Here is a 23,603-nt window from a genome sequence, read left to right as displayed (position 1 = left end):
AGATGAACGCATGCATTACTTCACTGAAGGTTTTCACCTATATTGTTGTTTAATATAGTTTGCATCACCTGTAAATCTCTGTTTGGGACAATACCTTGCATTCGCTGCAACACATCCCGCTAAATAGAAAGTCACAAATAAAAGAAAATACAAATTAAGGTGTATATATCTAACCTTGCAAAGACTAGTCTTGTGAAGGAAAAAGTTTCCTCATCGCTGATAAAAATAGATGGATAAACAGAAAAAAACAGAAGCATACCGAAGCTTCGCACACATGCCACTGGAGATGCAGCAAGAACATGTGAAAGAGCAGAGAGTGCCTGATGACAACATGGTGTGAGCTTTGGGTATCCCAGACCTTGGAGAAGAAAAGACCCACGTAGCTATCTTACTACTGACTTTTTACCCTTAATCCTTCCATCATAAAGCTTGGTAACCTAACCCGCTGTTGGTCTGAAAGGCAAAGGAGGTAATTATTCAGTGATGTATTATCTATCGGAAAGGTTTTCGTTAACAACATTTCCCATTAGAAAATTTAGAGGATGTAAATCTGACTTGGAAAGGTAGGTCAGTGAGGTAAGCACTGATGGAATTGATGTCTAATCAGCAGTCAGCAGTTTGTAATTTTAATCCCAATAAGGTGGACTCAGCCTTTCATTGTCATTCACTCTCATGCCTTCTTTCTATTCGTTTCTTCCAGTGAAATCCCACTCCACCGATTCCATAAAACAATGTCATACATCGGCAACCTGTAGTAACAACCTAACATGGGTTTAGATTTAGGACTTCTGGGTATTCACAAAATTGTGCCAAGGTATGCCTCAAAAGCTGTGCCAGTTGTAGGCCTCCAACACCTATGTTGGAAAATCATTACGACCTCATGTGTGTGTCTGTGCATTGGCATTTATGTATATGTGTGTATTTTGTGTATTTCGCATGCTGAGGTTCTATCATTATTGTGCCACAGCACTTTTTCACATCTTTTTTCCTTTATAAAAATCATGTTTTCACCCTTGGAAAAACTCTTCATCTGCACCCTGTGTTAATTTTGGTGGGTGTTCCTTCCCCTTCCAAATTTAATCCCACACTGGAAAAGGATTTAGTCCTGCCCTTGGCAGGCATACTATTCCATAGCGAGAATGGATCAGAGTGGAGTTTCAGGATATCTATAAGATTGAGTAAAATGCACTCCTCCCGAATGACTGCTCCAGCTGATGCTCCTCCCCCTGTGCTCGCCATGCTTGTGCCCATCCACCTACGCCGTCGTACTTGGGATACCACACTGGCCAGAGTTGTCCGATGGACGGACGGCATCTGCACAGTTGGCGTCGGGGCAACAGATAGGGCATTCTCTTGTTGCCCATGAGCCTTTGCTCCTGTGCCAAAGAAGTTGGCTGATCGGCGTACGTAGCATCTGTAGCGTGGCCGGACGGTTGTAAGGTACCAGATAGGTGTCCTTTCACCACCTAAGTGCCTGGTGCCTTTGTGCTTCATGTCTATTTTACCACCGCCGGCCCGTAGACTAGGATCATAGAGATTTGGGGCTTTACAGAGCCTCCCCCACACCCTCACCCTTCCCCTACATCGTTTCCTGGATGTTTTCACCAGTCTGCCCTCCCTCCAGAGGTAGATGAAGGGGTTTTGGCATGTAGCAGGGCTGATTCGCTGGATACATTCAAGAGGGCAGGTGGACGAATAGGTCTTGGTAGAGGCCTTCTTGGAGAGCGAACACACATCTATGGTAGCCTGTGATTGCACGTTTAGCGCCAGAGCAGCTCAAAATCATCATTCTGCATAAGGCATTTATGCCCAATGCAAAGCAATGCATTAGAGAGAATGGGGAGTGAGCTCTAATCTAGGAGTTTAATTGGACAATGCAATATTCCCCCACTTATGATCTCCACCAATTTGATTTTTGCTAGAATTTCTAGAGCCATAAGAGCCACTGGGTGAAGGCAGCGGTGGCACAGTAAATGGGGAAGAGGTACGTCTTGCACATCAGATATTGTTTTAAACACCCTGAACTATATTGTTATTGTTACTGTAACTTCGGTAGCCCATTGGCAGTGCTTGCTGCCCATTGGTGTTTAGAACAGTGTATTGTGTGAGATGGTTTTGCTCTTTGGTGTGACTGTTTGCCTTAATTGCTCTAATTTGAAGGCTGAAGTTGCATGACCAAAGTGTTTACACACTTCTGTCAGAGGCTGTACCAGATGTGCCAGGTATCCAGGTATATCTGGAAGTGTGTTTTCACTGATTATACTGTGTTAGACTGCTTTAGCCTACACTGCAAACAACAGCACACCTGGCCACCTTGGCCCTCCTTTGAGGGGGGCAGTCTCTCTACAATCGCACTTCATCGACATTGCACCAAATAGCACTTTGCCCAAGTGAAGAGGCTAATTCTACTTGAGGTTTTCGAGGTTCTAATGCATTTATGCTATTAATGTTATCTTTGTGCTATCATGGAGTTGGCAAAGGTAATACTTCGTCAATCCCTACATTCCATCAACGCTTTATCCCGAGTGGGTTTCTAACTAGGTTTGTGATGAGGCTTAGCGACCATGGGGAGATGCAAATTAGGACTCTCCATTGTGTTTTATGACTCTAGAGTGTTTTTTTGCCCAGGCAGTAGGGGTCATGGGTCATGAGATTCAGCTGCTGGAGCTGAGACTTTCTTTAAGCACCAACTATCCCCTCACTGAAATGCCATCTGCTAACTGGCCTGAAACTCAGCCACTTCAGGTCACTAACCACAGCCATAATTCATCAGCTACTAAAGGAGCCAAGCTGCACGAGCTTGCTCTTAAGGATAACTCCACAGTTCTTATCGCCCCTTCACCTTCAGTGGCCCCAACTTCCGCAGCCAATAGGAAAAACAAAATCTCCAGCTTGAGAAAACTTACCCCTGCATAAATGCAGCTACGCATTATCTCCTCAGCGACACCACTATGGAACAATTCAAGTCCGACCTGATTTTGCAATTTACTGAACTTTTAACAGCTGCACTTGCGCCCTACCTCTTGCCAATTTGAGCACACCTGGAGAAAATTGAGATGTTCTTGGCTTCGGAACTAAGCACAGAGTGCGGGAAGGGGAAATAAATCTGTGGCCTGTGATGTTCGTCAGCCCTGAGCTGTCACCTTGGCTCCATCTACTAGCCATAAGGAACATGTGGTCAACGACAGAAGAGCTGAGGTCCCATAACCCAATGCATCACCTAGCCACGCAAGCAGTGTGTCTGTGCTAGGTAGGAACCGCTCACATGCAACTACTAATGGGTCGTCCCCTTTTTTTCTATGGACTTGCCGACTTTGGGACTTAATGACTTACTGACATGTTTGACTGGCTCTACCCCTCTTGTGAACATCTCGGTCTGCCATGTGCCCCCAGCTGCTTGCCCCTATGTTTTGATTTTAGCTAACGTACCCAGGTTATCCAGTGATACATCAGAGTCTACAAAATAGTTGATGAACAAAGCATTCCACGTTATATAAACATACCAACAATTATCTGTGCGTGTTCGGAGATACCCTATTTTCTCCCAGAGTTGATTGGTGGGCCCAGGACCCAAAGAGCCAGAAGAAGATTAATTATGTCACTGTTAACTTCAGAAACCCTAGAACGGTTGGCAAATTGATACAGACAGATTTTTAATGGCAGATTAATGGGACTGGGAGGCACTGAAGTTTTACATTTGGTTTGTTTTTTACATAATCTTGGAGGGGGATAGGGCACAAACATCCATGGCAAATTCAGCAAGTATTACGGATCCTGCAGGTGGGGTTCATTTCTGTCAACTAATAATAGATATTTGGTTCTCTCAGGGTTACCGGAACAGGACTGACTTGAGTACTTCTTGGAGGAGTCTGATCGAAAAGTTAGGGAACTGTCAATGGTAAATCATCAGTTTATCTCTAGCAAGACAAATGTTCCAGCTTATACAATCCTTGATGCTATAGCTCAAATCTATATGTTGAGTCCCAAACCTTTGGAGCCAATAAGTCCCAATGGAGGACCCCAAGTTGGAACATTGCAGGATTAGCTGGGAAACTTGCATTTGATAGCTGGTTAGAATACATTACGCCACTTGATGTACTTCTTTTTCAAAAACATGGGTGTTAAATTAGATGTTTTGTGGAAGGTATGAATGTTTTAACCACACCTACAATCCCCTCACCATCAGGGTGAGCATGGGTTGGACTGATTCCTTGATTTAAAACAACACTGGGGTGTGCTGTGAAACCAATTACCACTAACTTTTCTGTAAACACTAATCCTAATTTTGTTTATATTTGTAATTTTATAGATAACCACATTAGAACATCTGCACCGGAAAATGGGAATTTTAACAGAGTCCTTGCAGAGGACTTTAATGCCACGCTAGGTAGTCATTGTAACATTTCCACTATGGATATCTTTGACGGGGCAATGGAGTCCCTCCATGTCAGGGGATGGACCAACTTGGAAATGTATTGCTCCCTTACATATTTAAATATAACCTTTGCAGTGCCATTGAGATCCTGGCCCCTACCCATGCAGCATTCCCAGCTATGGCTCTATAAGGAGCTAGTCAGTAATATATTATATATTTGTATCCAGAAATCTTTTAGATCAACTAGTGGTGATTTATTTATTTTTTTGGGACATTTGTACAGCGCTCTGTTACCCGTGGGTCACCTAGCGCTCTGAAAGATTCCATAGGCACGGTCGATTAAAGCTTAATTAGTGAACAGCCAGGTCTTAAGAGCTCTCCTGAAGGCCATGAGGTCCGTCATCTTTCTAAGAGCCGGGGGCAGGGCATTCAAGGCCTTGACTGCTCCCAGCACAAAGCTTCTGCCTCCCCACTGCGCTTTCCTAATGCGCGGAACTACAATCAGCCCTGCGTTAGCAGATCTAAGGTGCCTGTTCGGGAGATACCAGAAAAAATACTGCCGGAGGAATGATGGCCCTAGGCCTCGCAAGGCCTTAAACACCAGGCAAAGCGCTTTAAACAAGATCCGCTTTTGCACCGGGAGCCAGTGAAGTTTGGGTAGCTCCTGGGATATGGGGGCGTACTTTGGGAGGCCCGTAATAAGCCGAGCCACAACATTTTGTAGAACCTGCAATTTGTTTAGTATGCCCTGTTGGGCATTAAGAAACCGACTGTTACAGTAATCCAGCCGAGATAATACCAGAGTGGTAACTACAGTTTTTTTTTACCACTTCCCGGGATGAATGGCAGAATCCTTCGAATAGATTTAAGCAGACTGGAAATGGAGGAAGACAACGCATTAACCTGAGGTCGGAAAGTAAGCTGATGGGGGGATTTGAACCTAGTGTCCACGGCAATCGCAACTCTCCAGTGTTCACCATGGGTATCCCCAATCTGAATAAGACTAAAGTGACTAACACTAGCATGGCGGCAGACACAAGGGAGATCATCGCAAAAAACAGCAATCGTAGACTAGTGTGGAGAGGAGCTGATTTGCTAATAATTGGGAAGAGATTATGCACTGATCAGCTGCCTTTCCAATAAACAAACTCCCTCTCTGAGAGCTGAGGACTTTGAAAGGTTAGGGCTACTTATTAAAGATTGTTTAACAAAAACAGTCAGGATCAGGGGTGAAAGACCTCAGTCCTGGTTAGGCAGAGAGTGTAGGCTAGCTTGTATCTACCTAGATCATGTCCTTCAAGCTGTTGCCTATGATTTTTCTGAACTAGTCAGCTGTAGATAGGCATATAAATGTTAGAATTGGGGGTCTCTAGCTGGTAATGATTTGTACCTTTGTTCAAGTAGGGACCCCTCCATCTAGTCATGATAGGGGAGTTAAAATCCTAAAATAACCATTGCTCAACCCCTTGGTAGCTTGGCACGAGCAGTCAGGCGTATCTCAGAGGAAGTGTGTATAGCATTTGCCAATAACCCACAGTAATACAGTAAAACTACTACAAATGGACACCACACCAGTTTAGAAAAATATCCAGTATTTGTATGTATCCAACACAGGACCAAAATGATAAGAATCAAACATACAGTACTTAAAAATATATACTTTACAAGATATCCTTTAAAATTGCAGAAATATCTCAAAAACTCAGTTCTTGCGAGTTGGTAGCTCCGTCCAGTGCTACAGTGATACTGAAAATAACAGAATCCAACAGTTTTGTCTGACCACGTTGATCCGGGTGTCGGTAGACTCATAAACAGTACCTTTTTCTTTGCAGCCGACACAATGGTGTGAGATGGTCATGGCAACCATCGCGGTTGTGATGTGAAGTGAAGCGGTGCAGCCTGTGGTGCCCTCCAGGTGCAGAGCAGGCAGCGGCTCGGTGACGGTCGTCCAGTGGCATCTGTGAGACCAGGGCTATGATGCGTAGTGAGGCGATGCTTGTTCCAGTGGTGGCAGGTCAAGGTGCAAGCAACAGAGCCGGTTAGCGGGAGCTGGCATCCGTCGTCCCAGACTGCGGTTTGGAATGAGGCGGTGCGTTGTGACCATGACATGGTCACAGGTGTTGAAGTCAGCAGGCAGCAATGGTGTCGGTGAGACCAGAGCAGCGAAGTGAAGCGAGATGGTTCGGAGTGTGGTGTCCACAGGTCACGGTGCTAGCAGCGGCTCGGTGGCAGTGGTCATCGGTGGTGGTGAGACCATGGTTGCAGTGCGAGATGCGGCGGTATCTTCTGCGGTGAACTCAGGACACTGAGCCAGCAACATAGTCGGTTACTTTTCCCTTCTCTGTGGCAACTGAAACAACGGTTCCAGAAGTGGTACCCCAAAGTTGGCGACATCTTTGCATTCCCTGAGACTTCCGAACAGGAGGCAAGCTCTACTTCAAGCTCTTGGAGATACTAAGCACATGTAAAGAAAGTTCAGTACAGTCCTTTCACTGCCCAAGACAGAAGCAGCAACTGCAGGCCAAACCAACAAAGGAACAACACAGCAAAGGGGCAGTACTCATCCTGGCAGCTCTTCCAGCTCTTCTTCCTGGCAGGTCCCTTGATTCCAGTGAGCTCTAAAGTTATGGGATCTGGGCCCCAATATTTATACTCAAAATGACTTTCTTCTCTCAGGCAGAGAGTCTCTGTGCTTAGTCTAAACAAGTTTGGTCCTCTCTGGCCCAGTTTCCCAGCAGGAGGTGGAGACAGCATTTTCTAAAGCAGACCAGGCCCATTCAGGTGCAAAGAAATCTCCTCCCACTACTTTAAATGCAGCCCAAGTCCATTCAGCCCAGCACTGACTCGACCACGAAAAGCAGGACACACCTCAATCTCCCCAGTTGCTGTCTGAAGCAAATGCGCATCCCCAGCCCCTGTAACTCCAAAGCCAGTCTATCGACAAACCCAGCAGAGGCACACAGGATGGCTCAGCAAGAAAATAAATACTTTCTAAAAGGGGTATTTTCAAATACAGAACATACAAATCATCGTTACTAAAATATGCGTTTTTCCTTTCTGAGTCCAGGCATACTTAGCTGCATTTCCCTTTCTTGACCCTATGGAAAGTTATGCTTAAAAGATGTTATAAGTAAATCTCCAATTTCTATCCTATGGGACCGACAGCCTTTTTATAGTAAAAAAATAAATGCACTGTAATTCACTACTTGGACATACCATACACACCAGTACATGTACTACCTTTAACATACATGGCACCCTGCCCAAAGGGGTACCTTGGGCCTACCTTAGAAGTGACTTGTTTGTAAGAAAAGGGAAGATTAGGACCTGGCAAGTGGGCGCGCATGCCAGGTCGATATGTCTATTACAAACTGCATGCAGACCCTGTAGTGGCTGGTCTGCGATACCTTTTTCAGGGCTACTCCTGTGGGAGGCACAATCAGTGCTGCAGGCTCACTAGTAGTATTTGATTTAAGGCCCAGGTACACTCAGTGCACTTTACTAGGGGCTTTCCAGTAAATCAAATATGCCAATCTTGGAAACACCGATCCATAATACCAATTTACAACAGGAACACTTGCACTTTAACACTGAACAGCAGTGAGAAAGTGCACAGAGACACTAAACCAGCAAAAAAATAGTCAAAACCAGGAGGTTAGAAAACAAAAAGACAGGGGAAGATGCCAAAAGATGCTAGGTCTAACAAAAGAATAACTTGAAAAACAAGAAAGTGGATTATCAGTACAAAGTATGGGATAATTAGTTAAACATGTAAGGTTAAAATGCCTGTCTATTCTGACACATAGTCAATAAAAGTAAACCTTTACATCAACATGTAGATTTTCATCACTAGATGCTAGAATAAGTTCAGATAAATGGGTAGATCATTTCTACCTGGTATACAGAACAGGGGATTCAAGTGAGGAGGGTGCAAACAAATATTTGATGGATTTCCAGCTAGAAATTGAGTTCTTCCTGGAAGAAGTCAGTGAGGCAATTATCGCCAGCCCCCGTGAATAAAACTACCAGACATGATGGAGTTCTGATGGATCTATTTAAGTCAAACATACAACTATGGGCTCCTCTTGATACAAAATGTATTATTCTGGTGTGTAAAACTGCTTTGCCTCAATGGTGGAGAACGGTATTAATTGCTTCACTGTTTAAAAAAAAAAAGAAGTAATCCCAGCTGGTCTCAGTCAGTATCAATTATAGACTCCACAGTCAAGAGATTGGGAAGAATAATGTTAAAAAGGCTGCAGGTCTGAGTGGAGTACAATGGCATCCTCTCTTGGCTACAGCATGGGTTTAGAGTAGGGTTGGGGAGGATGGAACAATGCATCAACACATATTTCATAATTAATAAATATACCATAGCAAAGCATGGGGCTATATTTCTAGCGTGCATGGACCTCACTTGCACCTTTGATAGCATGGTAAGGTAAAAATTGTGAGCCAAGTTGGAGAGCTTAGAGATAGATAAGGGCCTAGTTGAGTTCTTGAGGGCCCCAAATTACAACCTCTCTGCTACTATAAGGTTTGTACCTGGCAGTGAATGCACCGCAGTGTTGGCCTAGGTCAAGGGGTGCGGCAGAAGTTAATTCTCGCTCCACAATCTTTCCTATTGTATGTTAGTTGATTAGAGGAGACACTGCTGGCCAAGGGAGCAGACATTCCCTTAATCAAAAACATCCCTACCCCTGCCCTGACTTATGCAGATGATGCAGTGTTACTTGCTAGAATGCCTCAATCCCTCAAACTGCTAATACAAGGCTATATAGATTGTATTGCCTCCCAGAAGCTGTCTGTGAACCCCACTAAGACCCTTGTAATTGCCTGTAGATCAAGGAACTTCTAAATGTGGACCTTGATGGTATTTCCTTCGCGGGGCTCTTGTTTGACGCGTGTATCCTAGGCTAGAATTCATTTTATTAACCATATTGGGTACATTTAAAACCTGGCTTCCTTTATTGGCAAAAACCCCATTGCCCCTTTTAAAAAAAAAATTGGAAGGAAATTCCTTCCAGTTTAAACCTTCAGTTCAGGAAACACGTGTTTCATCCCTTTACATGGCCATCCGGCCTGGGGCTTCCTCAGGGTGCGTGAGATGCTTGGATAATCAATCAACGTCGTCTTTGGAAATAAGTCCTAAAGATTATTAATGTCACCAGCAAAATGCGGGTCCGGGTCGTGGCAGTCAGCTGTTCTTTCACTCACTCTTATGGCTAGAGTGTCAGTACTATTATAAACACCTTAAAAAAACACAGTGCATGATTGGAATATCTTCCAGAAAAAACAGATGAAACTAATCTTGCCCAAACAAACCTATTGAACTTTGCTCACATTAGGGTGTTAGGGGTGTTTCCCCCTGTCACAGGCAATAATCAAAAAAGAGAATCTATGCTCATTTTCCGGCCAGTAAGATATTGGGACCTTTCACCCCTTATCTCTAAAAACTACAGTTCAGGCATTTGGGGCTACAGAAAGCCCTCTGGGTTCCAAATAGAGAAAAACAGGGTATGCCAAAGGCTTTTAGGCCTGCCGCCAAGTAGCCCAAGCTTCATTTTACACAGCTTGGTTTGGAGTACGTTGAGGATTGCATTAATTTGGCCCATTGCAACTGTGATGTTCCATTTGGAGCAATCCTCAAGCCCTACTTAAAGGGGGTATTTTTAAAGACTGTTTATCATGTACCATGTGTCTTTAAATCCCGTGGTTGGTCTGTGATTTGTTACTTACTGGCTGTGTAGAACTGCTTCCACAAACTGGAAGAGCTGTGTATTAGGGTGATAGATCCCAGCTGTAGCTACTGTTCCTCGAAATGAGACAACGAGAAAGGCAAGCAAGAGAACTAACCATGACTCAGAATAAGGATTACATATTATTCCAAACCACCCCTGGGCTCGAACGATACTTGGGTTGGGCACTGACACTTGGGATAGCATCCTCTAAACCTTGTGAAAGCTTGAGTATTAGAGATTGCAGCTTTGTTTCCCCCTCCGGCAATATAAATCCTCTTCCATTCCGTTTTGGCCATGCAACTAAAATTCCTCTCAGAGTTTGAGCGTTTTTTGCTTTTCTGTATTGTTGTTTTACAAGATGCTATCTAATCTCAATTTTGGGGGGCTCAGGGATACGCAGATGTATATCCGCCTTTCTGCACCTACATTCAATGAGCTCACTGCTGATTTGCTTAAGTGTCAGTTCATTTCTTACAAGCGCTCTCTATTAGGAGTCATATGATTTTTTGAAGTAATAATGCACCATGGACATGATTTTAATGCAGGGTGTTAACGGTTTTAAAACCATGTATGTTTTTTATGGGTTTGATTTTATGATCATATTTGATGCTCGAATAAAGCTAATTGATTGATTGATTGATTAAAACACACACTCCTGTATTATAAAAGTATGGTGCACTAATATTACATGTTACACCTGCGAGATCACCTTTTTTACATCCTTGAGCTCTTGATTCCAGCCATTTATTCATGTAAATGAACCTGAGAGGTTTAAAGGGCTTTGGGTAGCATGTCCAATGTTTTTAGGGTCTGATCCTCATAGCTTGATTTATAATTTTTCCCACTTCTTCTCTGAGTGTGTTTTTTCCACAATTTACCCCCAGCTATCCTCCATCCCCCCAGCTCCCCATCCCCCGGCCCTTATATCTTGAACTGGTTTAATCATCTGCCTCAGTATCCACCATCTTTCGACTGTGGTGTGGCAGAAGTCAGGGCGGACAAAATATGAGACCCCATCCCTAGTGCGTTTTGCCTCAGGTCTTGCCTTCTCAAACACTGCTTGTCGTAGCACGGAGCTGCCAAAGTAAACCAGTGTAGCTTGAGGCAATGACCCTGGTCTTGCTGGCTGTTTTTGCACAAGGGGTACCCTATGCACCCGCTGAACTTGTAATGACCAGTTCCAGTCCGTGAGTTCAGGGAGCGATTCTCTAAACAAGTCAATGATATATCTGCGGGCATCCTCCCCCTCAACCCCCACATGAACACCCAGGACGCGTAGGTTTTTCCGTCGTTGGTGGTGCTCATGTTCTTCCAGTTTGCACTGGATATCTGTTATCTGTGCATTCTGTGACTTAGCCATTTCCTGGGTACTTGCCAAATCTGTCTCTGTGGTACAAACCCGTGTATCCAAATCTGACATCCGCTCCCCGAATGTACTACATGTTTTGGACAGCTTTCACACCACTCCCTATAGGTTCCTCATTGCCGCTTGAGCCTTGCGCCCATCCTGTCGGGTCTCGTCTAGGCATGAGCGAATTTTGCGGATCTCGCGTTCGCGAATTTTGCGGATTTGCGGATTCGCAATCCGCAAAATCCGCGAATTCCCGCGAATTTGCGGATTTTTTTTTTTTTGTGTTCGCCCGTGTTTCTGCCAGTTCGCGAGGGTTTTGTACACTTTCGCAAATTGCGAACTTACCTGTCGGGTCGCAAGTTTCGCGAACTTGTTGTTTCTACGTGTCCAGCCTGTTTGGGACACTCTTCTTCATCACTGCCACTCTCTGTCACCACTGCCACTCTCTGACTACTCATGCCACCCTCTGGCCCACCCATGCCACCCTCTGTTTCATCACCACACCCTCTGGTTGTCCAGTGTACATTATTTTCGGCAAAGCAAAGCACACCTTCCCTGCCTCAAGTGACCTGAATTAATTTGGGGCTGATTCATGTGTCACAGAATATTTTTTTAGCTGGCACCTGCTTCCTTAGTGCGCCCTGATTAGTGATCTTTTGCACTTGCTAAGTGCTTTCATTGTTGCAAAATTAGTTACAACACCTGCCCTGCCCCAACTGACAATAATGAATTAGGGGCTGATTAATGGATTTTAACTTCCAGCCTGGCTCCTGCTTGTCTCCCTTAGCTGTAATTCAGGACCTTTGTGGCATATGTGTAACTATTCTGAGGTTCAGAGCAGGGTCACATACTAGTTTCAACTGGCAACTGAACTCTGGAGGGGCCCCTCAGGAAGCACTCCAGGAAATGGCTACTAATGATGAGCCTGAACTTTTGAACCTGGTAAGTAGTTACTTTCAGTTTTGCTAAAATCGTATTTCTGCAATTTTGCACTTATTCGCGGGGCGCGAACTCACGCGAACAGTGCGAGCAGTGCGAGCAAAATCCGCTGCTCGCGGATTTGCGGATTTTGCGGGAAATTCGCAAATCTCGCGGATTGCGGATTTCCCGAAAATCCGCAAAATCCGCGAGCGGAACGGATTTTCCGCCCACGCCTAGTCTCGTCTTGGTGAGCGGATATCGCCTGCTTGAGAGTCTCTAATGTTGGCGTAGTAGTCTCATCTCTCTTCTCTCCCATTTCTGCATTTACTGGGGTGCCTGTAATTTAGACCGAGGGGAGGTCTTTCTCCCATTTTTTCCTTCTACTCTGGATGGTCCCAGGCTTTCCACACTCTGGGAGCTCTAGTTCTAAATCACTGTCACTTGCATCTGGGTTGCTGCTGTCTGTAACTTCATCTGACCACTCTCCCCATTCGGGACAGAATAAAAATACAGCTCCTTCTCAGAGTCCTTCTTGGATTTTCTTCCCCCACTTAAGCCTTCCTCACCTGTCTCTGCCTCTACTTGTGATATTATCCGAGGTGGGGTTTCAGTAGCAGTATTGACAGCATTATCTGCTTTGTCAGCATTGTCCACTCTCTTACAGGTGTTATTTTCAATGGTATTGGCATCAATGGGGTGAGCCCTAGTCTCATCATCATTCAGTCTTATTTCAGCTCCACCCCCCTCTTTTAACTGGGGGTGCATGCTCACTTTGCAAATCAGACTCAAAGGTCCTTCTGCATACATTGTGTCCAGTACCTCTTTTGGATTATTTGCCCCTCTGGTATCTGCCGCTAACACCCCTGCCGCCTTGCTGCCATTGCCTCTCATGTGGTCCACTACTATGGAACGGGCCGGTCTCGTTGTTTCTCCTCCCCTCTTCTTCTCTGATAGTGACTTGACTCCTTTACCGGCGCCTTCTCCTCTGTGCGCCCGTGTTGGTGTAGCCGCCAAGTGATCTGCTTCTGCTGCGGGTGATCTTGCCACAGCAGGGGTTTTCAGGGCGATTCTTGCTTTTGCCTTCACCAGTGCTGCTGCTGACTTTGAAACCATTTCCACTCTCCCCGTGCTCTCCGTATTCTCCACAAGTACTCCTGAGTCCACTGCCAAACACATAGCCGCCTCTCCCTCCGTCTCGATATCTGCTGCTAGCTCCGCCCATACTGATGCTGAGTCCGCTATGTATTAACTGTGCCTCTTTTCAATCTTTACACCGCTTATTTGCCAACATTTCTGGAAGGCGCAAGTGTAATTATGTCAAGACTAGGGAGCTTACTCCTGCAGGCTCTGCAATATGCTGATGACATCACCATCATAGACCAAACCCCCACAACATGAACAACATGGGGAATGGACTTCGGCAAACATTTCCGAAAGAAATCCATGGAATGGCAGGTAGATGAATAGCTAACATGCACCTGTACCAGCTGCAAATAACTGAGTGTTGAGTTTAACGATAGGGCATACCCATGGATCCACCTCAAACATCTCAGGTCAAAGGAATCTGGGGTCTTACAGTCTGAGATGCTTAAATCACCAACTACATAGCTCAACAGCTGAGCCAATATTAAACATGCTATGAGCCAAACTGGTGCCAGCACAGTCTTATAATCACATAGCTTTTCCAGGGAAATTGAGTCCATGTCTCGCAAACCACCAAATAATGTCATACAAAAAAGGTTTCCTATACCTGGCACGCAAAGAGGGCTATGAGGCTGGAGATGGGCATGGCAAACCCAGACCTCCATTGCCTTGGAGATCTAATGAAATACTACATCTGCACCTAGCATACCCCAGCTCAATCTCTGAAAGCCCAATTACAGGTCATATTTGCAGACGAGCACTTCGCATGGCAGTCACAGCTTCACCTAGCCATCAGTACTCTTAAGATCAAAACAACAAATTTGCCTAATACGACTATTCCCCTGCTAACGTGGAAGAAGATGGTAAACATGGAAATTACCTAAGCCGGAAATGAAAGAAACAAAGAAAGGCTTCAACACAAGCCTTTTTTTACAGCTCTGAATGCTTCTGACTTCAAGGTAAATGTTCAACCATACCTTAAATATTTTCTACGTCATCAGTCTCGTAATAGAATCACATACATGAGCCAGATAGCCCTACCAAATCTTCCATTTTAACCAGCTATAGGCACGTAAGGATGTCCTATCATGTTGCAGGTTATGTGAGTATCACCTTGAGTCTTGGCTACACTTACTGTGTTGCTGTCCCCACTTCACCTATGATCGGTGCTGTCTTTTAACTCCTCTTTGCTGAAGCAATGACCTCAGATGCTGCAGGGAAGTATTCCAACTTGTGTTTTGCCAATAATACTGCACAAACTCTTGCAAGGTTAGGGAAATTCACTGACATCATCCAAGCCGCACTGTATACAGTCCAGCCCTGTGAGTAGAAAACATGCTGAATGGCGAACTCCTTGGGAAGATTATCCAAGTCTTTACCAATAAACTGTGGGAGAGGGCTACAGCAGAGCCAAGCCACTAACACAGCTGACAGTAACATCAGGATGTACACAGCCTAAATCGTGCCACCTAAGGCAAAAAACACCGAAGCACTAACTAGCTGTCCCTAAGAATGGAAATCTTCACTGAATGAGACTCATGTGAATTCCTTCAAGCCTCACGCAAAACAGCTCCATAATAAGACTACTTGGAAACATCTTCCACCCTGGTTCATATTTGCTGCGGTGTCAAGTCACTGGTCACTCGAGGTGCCTATACTGAAGTACCTTTTCCGTTAAACAGCTCAAGCCTCACAATTGTACAGGGACTGCCCAGTTTTCACCGTGCACTTTCCATCTTATACCTCTATTGAGCTTAGTTGTTTTTTGTATCACAAGCCAGTTACTTTTTATGTTTTTAACTTTATTCTACTATCTCCCAAAAATCTCTCTTAAACAATGCTAATGGGGCATCGATCTTTCGAAAAAATAAAAAAATATATCAATAATTGTTTGTTATATATTTTTTTCAATGAGGTTTTTATCATATTTATTGGTAATGTGTCCAAATGGGTAACCGCCTAACCCTGCCGCCTACATGTACCGATTTTAACTAATTAAACATGAATAAACTACTACTACAAAATGAAACTGTACTGTAGACCTTTCAATTTGAAAGTATTTTTATCATCCCATTATTTTTGTTATATACAAATAAATGCTGTTCGCTATGGCTAGGTCAGCCTAAGATGGTAACTAAAGACTTGAGCGGTAAAGTCAATTAAACCCCATTTTTTTCAAAAGTAATAAAATCCCACTGAAAAGTAATGTCTAGGTAAATACAGATGTCTAAGACTTGCTCAAAAGCCTTTTCAGGGAGGATCCAATTATACCTGCATTAACCTTTTTTTAAAGTAATACCATGTTAATTGTATTAAAATTAGTTATGGTATGTAATTTTCCTGAATACAAACAAACATTTGCTCATTTGCATTTGATAGTTTTAATACAATCCCAGCAACATGATGAAATGGATGGTAAGCAGCCACATTAGGCCACATTAAGTGAGGGTAACCAAATCCAAGTAATTATTGGGATCAACAAATGTGACAAGACAGCATCTCTACCACACACTCTAACTAAAATACTCTAACTAAAATCAAATTCCTATCTTTAGCTTGGTTATAACAATAGACTAAACGGGGAGTCCTAAAATGAACCAATTTATGAATAGAAGCACCAAATGAACACACTGCAGTGCAACCTAACTCCACAACAGTATTCTATATAACTTGTTGTCGGCTTTGTCTGATTCCAGGAAAGAATTAAGTGGGTATTGACTCATGACTGTAATATATTTTTCAAATAGCACACCATCATCATCTATATTGATCTGTTATTCCATGAAGCTGATTGGCAGGTTAAAAATGTATTATATTAAGCCACCCAACTTTTCAGGTGTTTGGGAATTTGCTTGGTTTAGGTCTTTTCACCATCATTAAGGAAGGAGTTGAGTAAAAACAATTGGGGTAATTAACTTCTTGTAAACTAATGCAATCTCCATGTCACTAAGAGTTAGGAACACAACACAGAAAAAGGTAATAAGTGGAATGCCTGCAATTCGGGCTGTCCTGTTCATGTTGGGGAAAGACTAAGGCTGATTTGTATCAGGTTAGTCTCTAGAGTAGCATAGTGTGCACAAAAGGATGCAATGGATTCAATCTAGAGTGACTGGTCATAGCAAATGCTTTTGCAAGCATTCCAAACATCTTTTAATATATGATATCCAACCTACAAGAGGTATGGCCCATGTATTTAGTGCCACAATTCCCAAGCAGCACATTACTAATGAGGTCCAACAAAGCAGACTGGGATTGCTTTTTTGGCATCTCCAGATGGGATCTGGCCTACCAGTTTGCTCTGGACTGTTCATATAGAAGCAGAACCAAGACCGACTTGCCTGAGGATCGTCTTTGACTAGAGATGGCCCTATGATTTGAATCACCATGACATGTTTGCCTCTAAACAGGTCACAAAATACACTGAAGTGCCTGTATAATCAATCAACACTAGTCACTATCATGTTTGACACATAAACTATTTTACTGTAAAAAAGATATGCTAGTGTCAAACTAGCAAACTTATCTAAACTATACATATATCACATATTTTCATCAGCAGTTTGTATATTTCTAGCTGGAAACTTCACATTATAACAACGTGAATCTATTCTTATCTGGACAGTTCAGTTTCTAACTGATTTTACTGCCTTGCTATAATGTATACAATGTTTTAATTCACACGACTTCCATCTAACATTTAACCAACGAACATTTATCTAACTGTATTAACATCCCCCCTTAATCCCATTAAAGTGTAATTGGCTCACCGTTGTAGGCACTGGAGCAATCTCAAAGTGGAATGACAGGGGACTGGGATGATCCTTTTGTCAAGAGGAGTGAGAAGGAACTGGAATGATCTGTAAGTGCAACAACAGGGGACTGGAACAATGTCAAACTGAAAAGATACAGCAATTACAATGACCCAACCATGAAGAACAGCACTCAAGGCACTTGGAGGAAGAATGAATACAGACTGGAATGGTTTTAACAGTTAAATGGGAGGATTTTAAAAGAAATAATGGTTAGCAAAACAGCACAGAACATACATGAATTGCATGTGAAATCTCAGTCTGTCTGAGATGATCTAGGACTAAAACACGAAGGAATGATACTTCTAGACAGACTTTTTGGACAGGAAAATTCAGACTTGCAGCCAATATGAGGAAAGAACTGGACTATAAAGGATTATTATCATGAATGGCTATGGAATGATGTGTGACAAAAATGATTAATAAAACTTATATAGATAACTTTGATGAGAGAACAAACAAAACAGAAATTTGCAATTTAAAGACTGATCACCCAGAAGAAGGGACAGACATAGCCTAATTAAATCATTCTAATATCAAGAGCAAAACATAGCACACAAAATAACACTGTGTTGCTTTTTACTATGAATGTAAGTCTTTCCTTAAAAAATAGAAAGAGTGTTGGTCCTTTTCAAAGACACTTTAACCATTGAAAAAATTAATGTCACCATATACTTACAGGTGCTTGACACACACAAAGTAATTTCCCAGTTGTATCAACATAAAGCTATTATACATTTGTAAATATTTATATCCTTGCTGAACATTAAGTAAACAGAGTGTGGCAAAGGCCTGTACTACACAGTGCCATACCTCTCAATTCATAGCTGCAACAAACATATTCAGTTGGTTGCCGCTTTTCAAATGGTAAGTTACAACATATTTGATTAGATTCTGGTGTATATAATAAAGATTTTAGGATTTAGGACTGTTCAGGAAAAGGTCTAGCGAAGCATAAACAGTAAAATAGATTTTTGGTTTTATTTCGCTGTGAGCACACAATATGTTGTGTGCCTTATATTTGATATGCTAGCACCCGGGCTAATGGGCTTTCTTTCAAGGCACAGTTTAGAGGTGGCTTATGACTAAATAAAGTTAGGCTTTCCTTAAATGGTTGAGGTACTTTTCCCTGTCACGTGTCATTGAAGTGCATTTAAACTACAGTACAGCCAGAGCACCGTGTTGCTCCAGACAGACAAATCATTTTGCCCTCTATATGGTTGGTATGAATACCACAAGTGCATGTTTTGTGTTCTCTACAATGGTCTTATAAGACAGTTAAGGAAACACATTTTTTATGAAGAGCATTTTAGGAACAGAGACACTGAATAGCAGGTCAATGTGCACAGAGTCCTAGTACCATTGATAATAGTGTCCAGACAAAGGTGGAGAATCTGTGGTGACCATGCTGAAAATGTAAATGTGCTACTTTTACCTTTTCACCAATATTTGTTAGACAATGTGAAAGAATCTATGTGATGTAATTTTGTCTCTTCACTGATTGCCAATCTTGATGTAATGAAGCTATAGTTAAATTTTAAATGGAAGCAATATAAATACCTAATCAAATAAGAGAAAGACTGTAAAGGATGCTGCAAATAAAATATTACAGTAGCTACTATGCTGTAATGATGTTTGTTCATTAGGACAACATAATTTGAGATTCCTAGTTAGATAACCCGACTTCTAGTTAGAAAATGCTATGAGAGGTGTAGGTAACAATACGAAAATATACAGTGACTGATTATTTGAAGTCCAGAGTAGATTTCAATGTGTTTGCTTTTGTAAAGTTGCTGTTAAATTCACAATCAAATTGCATACAAATTAATAAAAACCTGATTGTTCAACTCATTCAAATATTAAGGAAATGCATCATTAGATTTTTTCCAGTGGAATTCAAAGCTCATAACTCACAGATAAGTAGAAATAGCGATATTATATTCTTATAATATGAGAACTGCCAAAATAAGTTTACCCTTTCATTCTAATGTCCATACCTTGAAATTATATCCCCAATCTGTCAGTACTTTGAAATGTCAGAATGTCACATTCTGTTTCTGATAACAACTACAGTGCTAGCTGTCATTGCTAAAAATGACTGATCTATAAACAGTATGTGGTTAACACTATGACATGACTTGAAAATGTAAGACACGGATTACACCTCAATTGCTTTACTGGCTTCTTAAGTGGCCCTGTCACGTGTGTTTTTAAAATATATTATTCAATGTTTTTTAGTAAGAAGCAGACACTCTGCATTTTCTGTTTTTCTGGTGTGTGTGTGTCATATCTAATTTATATTGCAAAGCTTCAAACTAATTCTTGACTTTGCTTTTATAAAAAGTGGATCTACGCTCTTTTTGAAAAGTCAATCTTGATTGATAAAGGTTAATAGAAAAATGTCATATGTTTCAAAAATAAGACAAAAGAGAGAACACACTACATTTGTTTTTCACTGTTGTGTGTGGCAATGCCTGCATTGCATAGTAGTAAAATAAAAAATGTGATTGAGATGCTGTAGAATAAACATGTAGGATAAGTCTACAGCAATTACTTAACTTGAGAAATAGATGTTCAAGTAAACCACATTTACAAACACACAGTAGGTCATGTGTTAATTGTTATATTTGGAGAAGGACTCAGCAAATGTCTCTTCTAGTGTTGATGGCCATGCTTTATTTATTTATTTATAAGTCTTGTATAGTGCCTGAATCATCCCCAGAGGCATATCTCGGAGCTTTGGACGATATTACCATAAGGCTTAGCTGAGCAATGTTAGAAAAGGGTGGTCTTAAGAAGCTTACTAAATTGGAGAAAGTCAGAGAATTGTCTGAGACGAGTGGGAAGCTGATTCCAGTAAAGCAGAGCGAGATAGGAGAAAGCCTTCCCGTCCAACCTTCTTTTCCTCACTCGGGAACCAAGGGAAGGGATTTCATGGAACACTCTTTTGATTTCTAAAACAGTTATCTTTTGGTAGAGTAAAAAAACCTTTGTATTACTAAACAAAACACAATTCTGTTGATGCGATGGTCATTTCTATCTGAAGGGTTGCCAAGTCAGAGCCTATTCACATAAAGTGTGACAATGTGCAGCTCTATAAACAAACTGTAAGCATAAAAGAGAGACAAGGACGAGGAAACCATCTAATCAACTGCCAAATCCAGATGTTTTAGCTCTGTTTTTGCCTTACTGTCTCAGCTGGAATATCTAGGTGTCTTCTTTGACTTAGAATCACAAGTGACATAAAACAAAATTGGCTCATTTTTACCATCATTGAAACAACTCAAAACATGTACTATCCTCTTAGTAGTTCATGAAACTTGGCAAAGTCTTCAGGATAGCATGGCTTCTGAGAGCATGAGCATCTGCAAAACTGATTCCCAGGTCATACAGTACTCCTAAGTCATGATTCACTGTTAATATTGCACTAATAATCCAATAGTTTTAACTGCCTATACAATACTACTGCTTGTGCAGGTGTCTCTAAAGTTTCAAGGGGGCAGCTGCGGCCGGCAGTGGGAACACTGGCCGGGCAGTGACGTGGGGAGGGGGAGGGGAAAAGTAAGGGTAGAAATGTATGGATTACGGAGTTTAACAGGTAAGTAAACTTATAAATAAATAAAACGAATGTCGTTGCATGAACTGCATCACCAAATGCGATGCAGTGCGCACAACGAAATTTATTTTATTTATTTATATGTTTACTTACCTGTTAAACTCCGTAATCCATACATTACTACCCCCCACCCTGCCCCCCCTCTCCCCACGTTGCCGTCTGGCCGGTACTCCCACTACCGGCCGTGGCTGCAAGGGGGGTGCATTAGACTGGCAGCCTAAATTTAAACTGACAACAACAACAAAAAACACATGGAAAAGCAGTACTTGGGTATCAGAGGTTACAATCTAAAAACAAAAACAAATTATGGCAGGTCATGAATACTACTCCCACCATTCAGCAGAGCAAAGATATAACTACAGGTATTTAGCAAAGTGTTGGAAACCTACCATGTCAAATATATGTTCTAGTGCACAAGATAAATGCTTATGATCACATCTGTGATTGGCAGTCCAACCTCATGACATAACAGAGATGCCCTAGAATATGTCCAAATCAAAATGTCTGAAGGTACTTCTGTGACCTCTGAACTGTACACTTTACAACAGAGTTAGTTTTTTTCACCAGAAATTCACAAAGGGCATCTAGAGAAGTTTTTAGCGGAAATTCTGGATGGGCCAGTCAGATTGTCAGCTGCTCAAGTATTGTTGGGGTAGTGGATAGGGATGAATGTGATCAGCTGGCTCATAAATATTTATATCTGATTTTTCTGGCTACAACTATAGCCAGGCTATGTATTGCCTCTATGTGGCTCCAGAAAGATGCACGATCGTTTTAATTATGGAGGGCTAGACTTTTAACCATGTTTAATTTAGAACATAGTCTATATGTGCTAAAAGGTGCCCGAAAAAGGAAACTAGGCATGGAGAACTGGGGGCCGATGGTGTCCTACATGGATGAGTGATGTTATACGCTGGGGATACATCTTGATGGCCTAAACACTTGCACTTTAAGGAATTGTCATGTATCTTAGATTCGTAGCACAACTGTATGCACTGTTAACTGTTTTTTAAGACTGAGTTGTGCGACTTGTTTTAAACCATTGAATATTAATGCATTCCAATGTATTGTAACTATCATGGATTAATAAAAAATATTTATTAAAAAAAAACATAATAATTCACAAAGGGATTCCTGGCAGGCGTATCTGTATTTACAAGAGAGGATATCTTCACTCATGATGTTTGGAAATGATCACAAACATGCTTATCTGTAGGCATTTCCAAACTACTCTCTGAATTCAGCCCCCTGGAAATGTTAGATAGTTAGTCCAGCCAAGCTTTGATGTAACCCCCTTTCTCCCATGTTAAGGAGAATGGATCAGGGGAGTATGAGAAGGTCTTTCTTCATGGAGAAAAATGCTTCACATAAAAAAGCATTTGCACTTCAGGTTCCATTTCCTCAAAGTGGAGTTTCTCTGCTCTGGAGAATTACATTTATGGGAAAAGGGGCAATCGCCAAAAGTCACATGAGAATCCCAGAAGTAGGCATGGAAACCTGCGCTTGGTGTAGCTTTCATATGTCGTAAAGACAGAGCCATAAATCTTCGTCTGCGCTATTACATTTTATTTGTGAATAGGGCCCTATCTTACTGGCTCCTAATAGCATTACATAATCAAAAATAATATACAAAATACTTTTTAGTCTAAGACATGTTGATATTCTAAAATAAATGTTTGAATATGCTGCATATGACAATATGTTCCTCGTGCCTGAAAGTAAACAATCCTAATGCTATATGCTGCATACTAAGAAGTACTGTGCAAAACAGTAACATTCAATGACTTACTAAAAGTGTTTACCCAGGTTAAACTCCATTACAGCTATGCCCCTTGGTATGAAATATTTTTGGAAAAACTAATGCATGCTTCATTTTTACAGTAACAGTCTTCCACAGAAATGATAAGAATAATTATAACCATATATCCAAATATTATAACTAGCTGTTTGTCACCAAAGCCTTGATTAGGAAAAGAAATAGGCACTGGTCCAGTAAGATCCACTTTTGCATTCTAATGACCTATATCATTCCTTTCCATTGTCTTTCTTTTGGAATATTGAAAGTATTGCCTTCCATAAGCAAGGCTGGCATAACCAGGACCATTTAGCTTGTTGAGAAGTGAAAGTTATAAAGCTGACGGGATCCAAACAATTCCAAGCATAACAGATATATATTGCTTAACCACATATTATGTGAGCAACGGGAAATAAACCCCTAAGCCATGCTATAAAAACAACAAGACTTGACATTGCCAACGGTATGTTGTTAATGCTGGTGACAGGACCTTGCCAAAAATCATCACAAATCCCCATATCATTCCCAAAACATCCTAAAACCAGCAATTTCAAACGCTACTAGTCTACCAATTCTAAATATAATCTATAGCATTTTATCTAAAGCAATGTGCATACTTGGACTAGTTCTATAGCTCAGTAAGACTGAATGGCTGTCAGAAGTAAATAGTATACATCATCTGCATCAAAGGTGTTATGAGTGCTTTGAGAGAAGACATTCTTACTTATGTTCGTAAAAAGCTTGTGAGTATGATCTACTGCAAAAAGCAGTTTTAGGGTGAATGCAGTGCTTTAGATGGGAAGGTGCTGTCCAGCACTGCTTATCAGCACTTTGAAAAGGATACTACCTTCT

The 23,603-nt window shown here is 41.9% G+C and overlaps 1 protein-coding gene across 5 annotated transcripts in view; it reads right to left on the bottom strand.

Moving 5' to 3' along the window:
- Positions 1 to 23,603, bottom strand: part of FOXP2 (forkhead box P2) — a 269,974-nt gene that overhangs the window by 23,371 nt on the left and 223,000 nt on the right. For all 5 annotated transcript variants that reach the window (XM_086919355.1, XM_086919351.1, XM_086919359.1 and 2 more), the window contains exon 17: positions 17,299 to 17,388. In XM_086919355.1, coding sequence (XP_086775481.1) covers positions 17,299 to 17,388 — 90 coding nt within the window. The remainder of the gene's footprint in view (positions 1 to 17,298; positions 17,389 to 23,603) is intronic.

This window comes from Lissotriton vulgaris, chromosome 1_1 (genome assembly GCF_964263255.1).
Source record: "Lissotriton vulgaris chromosome 1_1, aLisVul1.2, whole genome shotgun sequence".
NCBI lineage: Eukaryota > Metazoa > Chordata > Amphibia > Caudata > Salamandridae > Lissotriton > Lissotriton vulgaris.
This window is presented reverse-complemented; position numbering and strand designations above follow the sequence as displayed.